Below are 12,804 nucleotides of genomic sequence, written 5' to 3' on the forward strand. Positions count from 1 at the left end.
TTTAATGAAATGTGGCAGGGAGCTCCATACTAGAGGAACATTTTCCAACTGAAAATTCAGTAGTTTTTCCAGGATAGTGGAAAATATGAACTAAATTCTCGCGTAGTAAACAGGATAATGTGGTCGTTCTCGCGTAGATGACGTATAGCATATCGTTGGAAAACGATAGAATTTAGAACAGAAATATTAAGATACTAAAATTTTGGAAACTGAGAAATGCATTAATTCGAAAACCTCTGGTTTCAAGTCGCCTGGTGTTTTCAGTTTGGATGTAACCTTTCTTTACAATTAAACTGAGGCCGGAAGAGTTCTGCACATTTATGCAGCATTCAACTTGCACGTGTTGTCAGATCTTTCGATAAATACACGTAATGGAACTGTAGTTCCAGTCGTGAACTAAATCTCTTCAATATAAAGATTAGATATCCTACTTTAGTCAGACCAATATGTAATTAAATTACAAATATTATCCATGAATTTTATTAATACCCGAAAATTAATGTTTTTAACGTCTGCCGATGACTTAAAGTGTAGATGTTTGAAAACATCAGCATTAAGATTGGATCTTGTTTACACTTTAACATAATCCTTGTGACCATGAAGTGAAAATGTGTTGCTAGTATGACTGCCTACTAATGGATGTAATCCTCTAGATTTATGCTTCTGAATTCCATAAAAGCTCATATACCAGTGAAGACTGGCAAGAGGACAATTCGTAAAGGTCAAAGATTTTCCTACGAATCTGTTTGAACGATTTGGTTTTGTTATCGTGTTCTCCTCCGTCGATTTCTCCTTTGTGATATGAAAAAGGATATAGATGACAATTTCACTGTGGCTCCTCGTCATTTAATTAAATTTGCATCAGAATTTTGGTTAAAAAAATTCATTAAATATGTATTGCAGTATAAAAACTGCAATGAACATCGGTGGATGTAGTGAATATATATTTTCATTTATTTTAAGTTAGAAAAGTATTAATAAATATAATAAAGAATCAGAAAACAAGGGAAGTATTTATTTAAATACATAACAGTAAAACGATCAGTTCAAACTGCATTGCTGACATTTAGTTTAATAACTAATGTTAGATTAAAATTTGCGAAAACAATAAGTTATAATCAAACGTTCATAAGTATTACAATAAGCTTACATCTTTACAAATGCTTATTCTTGCATGTTAAAATAAAAATTTACATTTTCCCCTGGGGAAGTGTATTCCACCGGAGGTGAAACTATCCCCGGTGACTCCCTGGATTCAACACTGATAGCTACAGAACATTTTGTTGAAACTTTCAATTGCTTGCGTAATTTCAGGGAAAATATTTTTCCAAGATTCTGATGCGAGAACTTCAAATAATCTTGAACTTTTTGCTAATATTTAATAAGATTTTACTGAAAGAAAGACTTAGAAAAGTTTAGAAAATATTGCAAGTACATTAAGAAGTTAGTTTTTCTCCATAGAATTCACTTAAAAAATAAAGGTGCCTTACAGTTCAAAATACAGGTTTTATTTGAATATTACATTCAAATGTAGCATTAAAATACAGAATTTACATCATTAACAGTAGAATACTTATTTTATTCATTAAAATAAGTATTTACTACAAAAATTTAAAATTCAAGCTACTTAAATTCATATCACTGAAAGCATGTTGGAAATGTTAACTTCCAAAATTTCACGGAATGTTATCTTAGAACAGTTTAAAATGGTGTAAAGTTACCTTCTAATAGCTTTCTTCATTGAGAAGACTCAGTAGCCAAGGAGTACACACTGCGACAAATCAAAACCCTAAGTTTCAGTAATAGGGCATTTTGGTAGTTCAGGGTTTCCATTTGACACAATGGAAAGATTCATTGCTTAGATATTACTCATTAGGATATGTTTAAGTTAAAGGATGAGACAAAGAATGTTTGCTTCTTGGAGTAATTCAATATAATTAAGCATTTGTCATTTAGGCTTTTGACAAGCCAGCTGTATTTAAACCCTTTATTCCTGAAAATTTCTAGAATTCATGGCTACAATATAATTAAAATAAATTGTGAAAAAAAATTCAATTGTACAGCAAGTCTTAAATTGAAATCAAGCGAAGCTCACTGCAGTACAGGCTGCCACTGTACTTTTCTTGGTTCTCTTCTTCCAGAAAGACCATCAAATCTGAATAGAATTGGTGGACACGATGTCCAAGAATTGCATTCAAGTTTCCAATATAGCAAACTTGCTTAAGGCGATATCTAAACTTGCTATTTCCTTGGTTTTACTTGTAGTAAAACCAAGTAAAGTGTATTTCAAGGTACTTACTGTATTTGAAATGTTAGCTACACAAAGCTGAAATACAGGGAAACTGGCAATCAATCTTAATTTATTGCATGCTTTTTTCAGATTAATTACAATCTTAATGAACAAAACCACTTAAGATAGTGAAATATTAAATAGGAATTGCAAAATCTTGCAAACACCAATACTTTAACATTGGAGGAAATTGCTCATTTACTCAATATTCTTTAAGACCATAAACCCCTAATATTGTTCAATTACCTTTATCAAAAATTCAGATTTGTTTAAAGAACAAATTTAAAATTTTGCATAACTTTTCAGATGAAGGATCAAATTTTTACAAGTAATTCTGTCAAATTCGATAAAGTGTCAGAATTAACTATTACTAAGATAGAATTTGAACAAGTGTACAGAACAAAGCGAGCTTAAGTGCGGTTTTTTAAGTCTCATGGAAGTTACTATTATTGCCACAAATAAGAGGCTCACACTTTACAGAAGAGTTGTGCTTTAATGAAATTTACTGGCAGACTATTCGCCGAAAAAACTTGCCATAGGAAACTGAAGGCAAGTCAATTAAAAGCCAAGAAAACTGATGGTCTGGTGCGCACAGCCAAAATACGCATTCACTAAAAAATCATGTTATTTAGAAGGTATTAAGGTCGTGTGGAATAAGTACTCTGCAAGTTCCATTATTTATGATCGGATTTGAGTATTTTATATAGCTCATTTAGTTCTATAAATGAACTATTCGGAAGGAATAGTAACCACTGCACGAGAGGCAGCAGCACTGTTTGGAAGAAGCACTTCGATTATTTATCAGTTTGCGTCTTATGCTTGCAGAAGCATGGATCAATAAGATTGAAGCAATGTTCATATTATACTTGCGAATAAGCATTATGCATGGGATGTTGCAGGTTCTTTAGCCTCCCAAGCTGAACGAGCTATTGTCGACATGAAGCAATTAAGAACAAAAACTTGTTAAGTCTTCGTATACATGTATAAATGATATTTAAAGTAGACTGGAATTGTCTGCGTTTTAGGGATAAGGAGAATGGAACCTTTTGACTTCCAAGAAACAACGTAGTTGAACAGATTAAATCATCTTATTTCGCTTTAAATTCAAATACGCCATTGTAGCTTTGAAAGTGCAGCCAAAAAAGGTATCAATTTAAGTTGACTTTTGGCTCCTTAAGTCAAAATAAAATTACCTAGTGCACGATTTTTCGGAATTGACACTTGGGATGATTAGAGAAAAGTGTAGCCTTAAACCAATGGTCTAGCTAATTCTGTATCCACCGAATTAGTTTAGCGCTTGAAAGGACATTTCTACCAGAAATGGTCCTCTTGGGTAACAAGAGTTAAGTCTTCACCACACAGGCTGAGAAGGTCCAGGTTCGAATCTCAAATGACGAGGAAATTGAGCTTTTTCACTACATGACTAAGTTAGTCGCTCTCAAGAGCGGATAGCAAGGCTTTTCCCAAAAAATTGGTTTTTCTTCAGGCAAAATGACCGCAGAACACGGAATTTACGGATATTTTAAATGCGGACAAATGGGTTTTTGTTCTGATGGACCTGAAAAAAAAAGTGTATGATCTTTTGTTAGGAGGAAAAACTTTGCATCGTAATATATGTTAAAGATTTGGTAAGACTGCATAAATGTATGCACGAGTCTGTAGAAGTAACCCGATGACGGAAAACTGCTAATTCATCTTGGCAGGTGCACGCCTGATAGACCGATACAAACAAAATTTACTGCTTGAAGGATACTACTGAAAAATACCCAAAACGTATTAATTTTTAAAAACGTACAAAAATTAACTCTAAAAATTTGATAGTTTAAAGTAATGAGCCATTGAATTTTTAAATCCAAAGTTAATTACTGTTACCCATTTTCAGGTTTTAACTCTTTAAATGGACCGGAATGGCTGTTTCATCGCAGAGCTTTTAGCTTTAATTTAAAGAATACCGCAATAGTATCCAGGGATGCAGAACACGAAACTGAGGTAGGCTGCATTTCATACCATTGTACATAACCGGTAGAATTCAGAGATCAAAATTAATGAAAGCAGGTAAACTATTCTATCCGAAACTAGTAATGTCACCGACAGTTCTGTAAACCAGAAAAGGCTCCGTTAACTTACGTATCTCTATATACCAATTTAGAAGCTGAACTTAAAAGCACTAAAATTAAGGTTAACTTATATGCCCCGTATAAAATTCTAATAGTAGCTTGGAAGACAAACATTAAAATTTACGCAAGATTTAGACCTTTAAGATTCATGGACGTTAAATCACTGCCTACGATTTGTTTCGCTATCTTATGCACACACTCACATTCTGAGAATGTGAGTGTAAACTTAAAAGCAGAAACACTTTATTCAAGTGGTGTAAGGAAAATGTAAAATAATACGCCAGATACTAAAAAGGGGAACGCGACAAAGAATGATTAAATAGAAATAAAAGCAAAATTCAGGTAGACTTAAACGCAGTCAATTTACAACCCGAAATATACAGTAAACTCTCAAATTTGCATGTCTTGATTCATCCAAGGAGAAATAAAAGATTGATTGGATCCTAAGACCCTCAATCCCGCCGTCAAACAAGAACCGCCGTTCGCCATGAGCGCCTAATATCACCCACTTAGTTTAAGTTACTAAATTGACAGGTATAGTTTAATTTATATAGACAACCGCATATAAGTGGTAACTCTGGACCCTGAGGATTAAAATACTTAAATCTTACCTTCTAAACATTAAAATATTGGTTACTAAATCCCATTAGTTGGTTTCAGTGTCCAATGAACCATCAGGAAGGCTGGGCATTTTCATTGAAAAAAAATGACTATGGTACTAACACCGTTCACTCAACTCTGAAGAGAAAGCTATCCACCATTGTTTAGTTATCCACCTAAGTTTAGCTATCCACCATTGCGAGAACAGAAGTTCACCTTTTCACGCAAGGTATCGAGCTCTATAGCTCTTTACAGGAGGCAGAGTGTAATCCGAATACCACAATCAGCGGTTGGTCTTGCATGATGTAATTAACACTAACTGATATGGCAGGTTCTATGGAGTGACTACCCTCTCGCTACACCCTATTCCAATTAGATGGGAAGAATATGGATGCGAAGAAACCTGAACGTCGGCTGCTGTAGTGCATTGCAATCTGATGATCGAAGAAATGAGTTGTGCTCTTTTTCGTGGTATCGGTTAAGACTTTCAGTGGTTCTAGAAAATAACTCCGACGCTTACCCTAACCTTTTAGAAATTCATTTCTCTTGCAGTGTGAGATTTTTACAAGCCAATGTAAAAAGGAAGATGTCATATTTCCAGTGATATGTGAGAATTGACAATGGGGAATGTACCAAAGTAAGATACTGATTTCGATTTGAATATAGAGCGAGCCAGATCGGTAGCCGAACAGCTCACTCCAAGATGAACTACTGAGGTGTGCCGTTTGTTGACGGAAACATCAGGAGGGTATAATGGAAAGATGCTAAAGGGTTACCGACAATCTATTGAAGTGGTAGTGATGACATCAATACGAAACTGACATGTCGGAACACTTGTGAACTCCATAGAAGAGCGTAAACTATTGCGAAGGGACTTGGTTCAAAGCAAACTTCCACATTATCCTAAGAGGCCCTGGATCAGGTCACTTTACTGGTAACCTTAACAGAACAGCGTCGTAATTATAAGACAGCCACACGAAAACTAAACATGACTTGCCAACACATACCAGAAAACAATTCGGGAGTCTCAAGGTTAGTCTGGGTTTGCTTCTAAACTAGACGCTTCAAACTTCAGAAAACGTTCTGTTCTTAAGTGATCAGAGAATACAGTACTCTCGAGATGCTTATCTCTCAGTCAGACTTAAACCCATGTTTGATTTTTCTGACTCTTTCTTAGCTTTCTTGAGGACCAGATACCACAACATTAAGTGTTTAAGTTAACTCCGTCAAAGGCCCCTTACACAAGAGACCAGGCCAATAGTTCACCATCGACCTATGATCAAAGTATTTGAATTTTAATTTGAGTATTAAAGTTCTATATACAAAAGCTAATTTTTCCATGGAAATTGATTGAAAATTAACGTTGCCAACTGGCCCAAGCTGAAATACAGAATATACGTAAACTACAACATTGCCTTCGTTCAGTAGATTACGAGAAATCTTTGGCAAAAAGATAAAAACAAAGTTCTTTACTTATGCAAGCTCTAGAAGGGGATGAATCAGATTTTTCCGTTTAACCTAGATGGTTCGACTATTGATCCTACTCGAATAGCTGATCAACTGAATGAGTAGTTGCATCTGCATTCATAGTCTAGTTATTCAAGGAAACGAAAGCCAGAAGTTTAAACTATCAGGGAGTAGTGATTTTGTATGTAATAACTGAGAGCAAAGTGGAAGATAAATTGAAGTTAAACAAAAATGCGCCTGGAATCTATCCAGTTAGATTGAAAGAGGCAGCAAGGGAGTAAGCAAACACTTAGCCATAATTATGAGAGCATCCTAAGATTCAGGGGAGGTCGCATGGACTGGAGATGTGCAGATTTGTCCCAAAAAAGGGAGTGCAAAGGGTGACAATTCTAGACCTGTTTAAATTTTGTTCCGGGGAAAATAATGGAGTCAATGGTTAAAGAGGTGATACAGGATCACCTAGACAAGACTGCAGTAATAGTTCACACAGCATGGGTTTGTTAAGTGGAAGTCTGACCAATTTCATTGGATACTAATTTCATTTCAAAGGAACTGGATGCAAAAGATAATTTATATCATATACTTGGATTTCAGGAAAGCTTTTGATACTGCTGTACAAGTTGGAGTGGTATGGCATTATGGGCAAGTTGCTGCAATGGATAAAGGGACGGTTGAGTGGGAGTTACAGAGAGTGGTAATAAATGGACACTGTTATTCGTGAAGTCCCCAGAGTTCAGTGCTAGGCTCATTGTTTTGGGAATTTATCAATGAAGGTATATCAGGCTTAATGTCCATGTTTGCAGATGACAAAGGTTGGCAGGGTTAACGACAGTATTCTACTTCAACTGGATCTAGAGAAGTTTGGCAAATGGATGGAGAAGTGGCAACTGAAATTTAACAAAGTACTGCAAATGGGCAGCAGTAAGCCAAAAGAAACGTACCAACTGTGTGATTCTACATTCATGGAGGTGGAGAATGAAAAAGACCTGGGGAAATTGTGCAGTCAAAGTTCTGAGCAGTGCATATGGGCTGCCACAGCAGGTCATTGAGTTTTGTCGATGATATATAGGAACTTTGCTAGCAGAGACAAGGTGATTATCCCTTTGTATAAGGCAATAGTCTGGTCACATCTAGCTTACAGGTCTAGAGGCCTCATTGTAGTAATATGAAGAGTTGCTAGAGAGTACAGAGAAGGGCAGCATGACTGGCGAGAGGAACAAAGGCAAGTGCTTACGAAGAAAGGCGCTTAGTTCTGCAAGTTGCAGCAACAGGAGACTAGGCACCTGCGAGGTGATCTGATTGAGGTGTATAAGACCTTGAAATGTTTGAGCAGGCTCAATGCTAAAGGACTCCGCTTCCGCAGATCACGAACCTGAGAGGCATAGAATCAAATTGAGGAAATTTGATTAATAGATGTGCGTAGGTTTGTCTTTAGCCAGCGGGCAGTTGATTGCTGGAATACTTCTGTTGTGGAAGTTGATAGCTTAAGGCTCAAGCGTTTGGGGCATAAGCCTCAAGCTATGGAGGAGTCTAGACTATAAATATAGTGCAATCGCATCAGAAATACATAATTATTCAGATATAGCTATGTATTTCTGATGCGCTTGCACTATATTTATACATAAAGCTAAGGCTGAACTAGAAAAATATTTAGAGTGACTGGATGGGTGAAATGGGAAAGGTTATTGGCTGGTGCTGTATAAGCTTGCTTTCTTGCATCATAATGCTAATTACGATGTATAAATGGCTTTATACATCGAAGGCAGTTAAATCTACTTGTGATTTTACTTCATGTAGCCGAGAAAGGATTTACTATAAAAACTACCACTATTCCAATTCCAGCAGAAACTCACAAAATAAAGTTAATTCATTAGTTTATTATTTCAAACAACCCCTCAAAATGAAGACCTGTTATTAACAAGAATGTCAAATGGAAAACTGAAGCAGAGTTTATGAAGATTTTCGGCGATTTCAGATGGAAATGAGCCAGTGCAATTACGATCCTAAATGATCAACTTTTTTGTTTTAACTTAAGCTGAGGAAATAAAAACAAGAAAAGTACTGGGTATCCTTTTCTTGGACCTTAAAATAAAGGTTTTTTCTTCTACCTTCAATTACTTTTCTAAATGGAATTTCGAATTCCTCTGCAACTTAATGACGTTGTTTATGAAATTATCTATTCTTTCCAATTTGTTAGTCATTCCTATGATATCAGGTTTACTGTATCAAGTGTTTAGCTTCCCAGCTTCATGGAACGGGCCATTTGGAAAAATAGCGAATCTTTCCACGTTAGTGAGTCATTTACTAATTAGGAACGTAGTCTAATAAGCAGGTCTCTCCCTTGAGACAAGTCGAAGACAGGAACCTAATTTCTCGACCAATGTTATTCACTTGATTTGAAGCAACGTAATTAATATCGGTAGGCAAATAATGCCCATTTAGTGTCTTAAAAAATGGCACTGCAGAAAAGGTAAGTGCAAGCTCTCAGAAGAGCCTGAAGGTGAAGTCAAGAGTTCTCCAGCAAAAAAAAAGTAAGCCAAACGAGCTGAATGGATGAAGACCTGGTATTTTGATAAATAAAGCTGAAATACTGGAAGATCAGGCGAAGCAAAACTTAATCTCCAACAGGTTACAAGCAACTCATAGGCACTTGTCCGAAGGCCTCCAGCAAATTTCTATTTGATAGAATTAATTGATGAATGGAAAGCAATCCTTAAAAACAATTAGCCAATATGATGTTCGGCTACAGCTGAGAGATGCGTTTTAACGGGCGTTTCTGCCACTCGTGCTCTTTTCTGGAAGAGCAATGGACAGAATTAGCAGTATCAGTTGGAATTTTAAATACCCGTAGACTTTGAAATAAGATCCAATTGTACCAGCTATGTGGTCCATATCACTTATATGGAGACTGGATCTAAGTGACATGCAACTAATTCTTCCAGTTTCTGAGGAACTGTGACCACCAACAAAAACCTCCACCTGCATCGATCATATGCTATACGAGCGGCATCGCAAAATGTCACGCCCAAAAGTTCACTGATCCTTCCTACCACTTTTTTATGAAAACCCCAAACACGAAAGGTATTTGAACCTATAGTACTTAGTACCGTGCACGGGTTGAAGGAGAAGTATGGGGGAGGGGGATGCCGGAAACTTTGCTCTAGAGACTAAACATGGGTTTCACCACTTCAAGCCTCCAATAAGCGAAGTGGTGGTATTTCACCGGTTGATGAAAGTCATCTACCACCTAGTTCTACCTTTAACAGGAGGAGTTAATTTTATGGCATCACATATGGTGGTATGCCATTTCCTACCACATGACAGATTTTGAAAGAGGTCTGCTTTAATCATGGCAAGTCATGCATCCCACGAGATGCTCTTGAAGAGCAAAGGCGACTAGAGCAGCGCCCCACTTAGTGGGGAAAGCTGATTCTAATAATTAGAAATGCAATTACTAATTGTGCATTAGTAATTAGTTGCTCGACTAACAAACCCTGTATCAATTTTAGATTTTTTAAAAAATCTACTTTTGAAGTTTAATGTGCGAGTGTTATGACATTACGAACCTGTTTCGAAACTCCGTGTACAATCGAAGGCGTCACCGTTTCCAATAACACGATTTGTATAATTCAACTACACTAGACCGTATTAGGCTAGGTACTGAATTGTAGCCATATGGCTCAGCTGTATCGCTTTGTGGATTATGGACCTCACCTAGGATTATAATCAGTGATTGAAGCCTAGGTGTTTGGGACATTGATGTCCAAGGTTAATTCGCTGATACTCCACCAAATGACAATTGACCTTATTTCAGGTCAGTAGCCATTGGCATACTGCCTAGTTATTACGTATTTAATGTATATCGATTAGAGAAGTTGAATACAATTATTATAATCGAATAGAGAATATTCTAACTAAGCGCCACAGTCATTTAAATTAGTAATGCACTTTTGACTAGGAACCAATTAGTTCTAATATACTAATGGAATTCCATTTGCTCCTGCATCTGAATACCAAGAGGTAAAACTGACAAGCAAACACGCTACTTGCTCCCACGTTCCTCCAGAAGAGTGGACCAGCTCACTCGGTGGCAAGTTGTTCCAGGACTGCCTCTAGCTTCTAATGGGCAGATGCATTTAATTACAACTTCATAGAAATGAAGTACGAAATGTTGCACAAGTAGTTTTGGATCGCCTTAAAAATAAACATGTTCAATTATTTTAAGATCGAAAAACAGAACAATCTATTCAGGATAGAAAGTCAGTGGCGCTTATCGCATCGAAATAGTGAATAAGATTATTCTGATAATTCATCGGGAGTTAAATTTTCAATAAATTTGAGTTTTATAATTTAATTATAAAGTGAGGAAAAAATACGTGGGTTTCAGTTCAGAAACTAAAAACTTTAGTGTTCTCCGATTGAGGAACCACTTCACATTTGGATTGGATAATAATTCATGTTCGGCAGTGCTGGATTCAAAACACCCGAAATCAGTTGTATTTTAATTAAGAGGTAGGTTGGAACTAAAAGGCGAAAAATTGAGCTCTTGGAAACTGATAATTGTAAGGTTTTAGTTGTAGAAAGTAGCCAGTAAGTTAGCTAAGATGCTTAGTTGTAGCAAGGAAATGGATAAATTTAATACAAACGTAACAGTATAGCTTAATAATGCAAACATTTGGATATAAATAAACAGCATCATTAAATACTAGAACATTTACTGAAACTAAATTAAAAATTAAGCTTTCAAGAAAACTAGCAGCAATTTGCATACTGATTTATAGAATCACATTCCCTGTAAATATTTGGTGTCAAATATGCATAAATCAGATAAGCCGTTGGGCCAACAGGTTTAAAATTATTACCATGGAAAATTGAATTTAATGGAGCAGTAAATATTGCATAAAACCAGACAGCTTCATTCTTACAATTAGACCCAAATGAACTTGATTTTATTTCACGATAATATACGCCCTCGGGAGGTAATACGTAGAATCTTAAACTAGGATCTCATTAAGAAATAAACATTTCTAAATGAATTAGATAACTTTAGTTGTTTCGCTCATGGATAGATTTAACCATGACTTATTTCCGGACGATGGAAGGAGAAACAAGTGGACACTTCGTTGGAATTATCTAATGGAATTAGTATAGTCATTTCCAAAAAACTCATTTAAGTCTGCTTTTCGAAAAGCCAGATAGCATACATACAAAAATTCCACAAGTTAACATGTATTTGATTACACTAAATGTTAGTTAAGTTAACCACTAGTGAAACTTTAACAAGGATAAAACAATATTGTTTAACTTATTAAAGTATAAAAACTAAACCTAACACCTCAAACTATAAATGGAAGCCAACCATATACCTACAGATAAGGGCAAAACCCATATTAATTTTCGTAGTTAAAGGTTCACCGTTCAAGGAATCAGATACCGTAGTTCAGTTCACTAAAGTTTAAATAGTTCCTTTGGATAATGACATGAACCATCTAGAAGGGGATCAGAAACTCACCTAGTACCTTTTAATGACTTTAAGCCTTGAAAAACAAACATCTTTGGATAGTATTGAATCTGAGAGTAGGTTTGTACTGGTTACCAAAGATTTAGTAATCTTTGAAAGAAAATAAAAATCCAAGTCTAAATTTAGGTGTTGCTAGTTCAAAGGAACTCTTTACGTATTAATCCCGGGAGGAAAGTTACGAATGCTTATTGCTAATAAGAGATAAATGAAGCACATGCCATTCTTCGCGAAACTTAAAATTACTCAAACGCTGAACATTACTTATAGAAATATTGGTAATTCAATTGAATTGTTTAACTAATACCGCCTTATTTAGAAAAATAACTAAATAATGAGAAGTCCAATTATATTAATTGGACATTCCAAAGGAGTGTTCTAGAGAACAATTGGAGGATTTGTATACTAAGAATCGAGCATTTGAGTTTGAAGGGAAAGTAAAGGAAGGTGTTGTATTTCGTTTTGATACAAGGACAAAAGCTGAGGGAACTCAGCTTTACGCACTGTTTACATAAACAATCATGCTGCATAAATTACAAAATGGGTAGAGTTTGACCATTCTGTGTGGAATGCAAATTCAACTGAATACATTAAATGTAAAAGCAAGTAGTTTTTGCTTGTGTAATAAACTACCGCTATATAGCGAGATGGAGGTTAGGTTATACTTGGTATTAGCATCATTGGTATGTTGCAGTTTACTGTTCATTTAACTAGAATTTAAATCCTTTATGGGGTTAATGAAAGCGAATTATGAAACATCCTTAGCCACGTTAATTACGTAGATTTACGTCCCTTCCCTTTATACATGTCAT

At 35.8% G+C, this 12,804-nt stretch overlaps 1 protein-coding gene across 1 annotated transcript in view; it reads left to right on the forward strand.

The window, feature by feature from the left end:
- Positions 1 to 12,804, forward strand: part of LOC150088517 (cytochrome P450 2L1-like) — a 47,945-nt gene that overhangs the window by 11,215 nt on the left and 23,926 nt on the right. The window contains exon 3 of the mRNA XM_090370208.1: positions 4,173 to 4,279. Coding sequence (XP_090226334.1) covers positions 4,173 to 4,279 — 107 coding nt within the window. The remainder of the gene's footprint in view (positions 1 to 4,172; positions 4,280 to 12,804) is intronic.

This window comes from Mastigoproctus giganteus, chromosome 3 (genome assembly GCF_048544385.1).
Source record: "Mastigoproctus giganteus isolate SK-2022 chromosome 3, ASM4854438v1, whole genome shotgun sequence".
NCBI lineage: Eukaryota > Metazoa > Arthropoda > Arachnida > Uropygi > Thelyphonidae > Mastigoproctus > Mastigoproctus giganteus.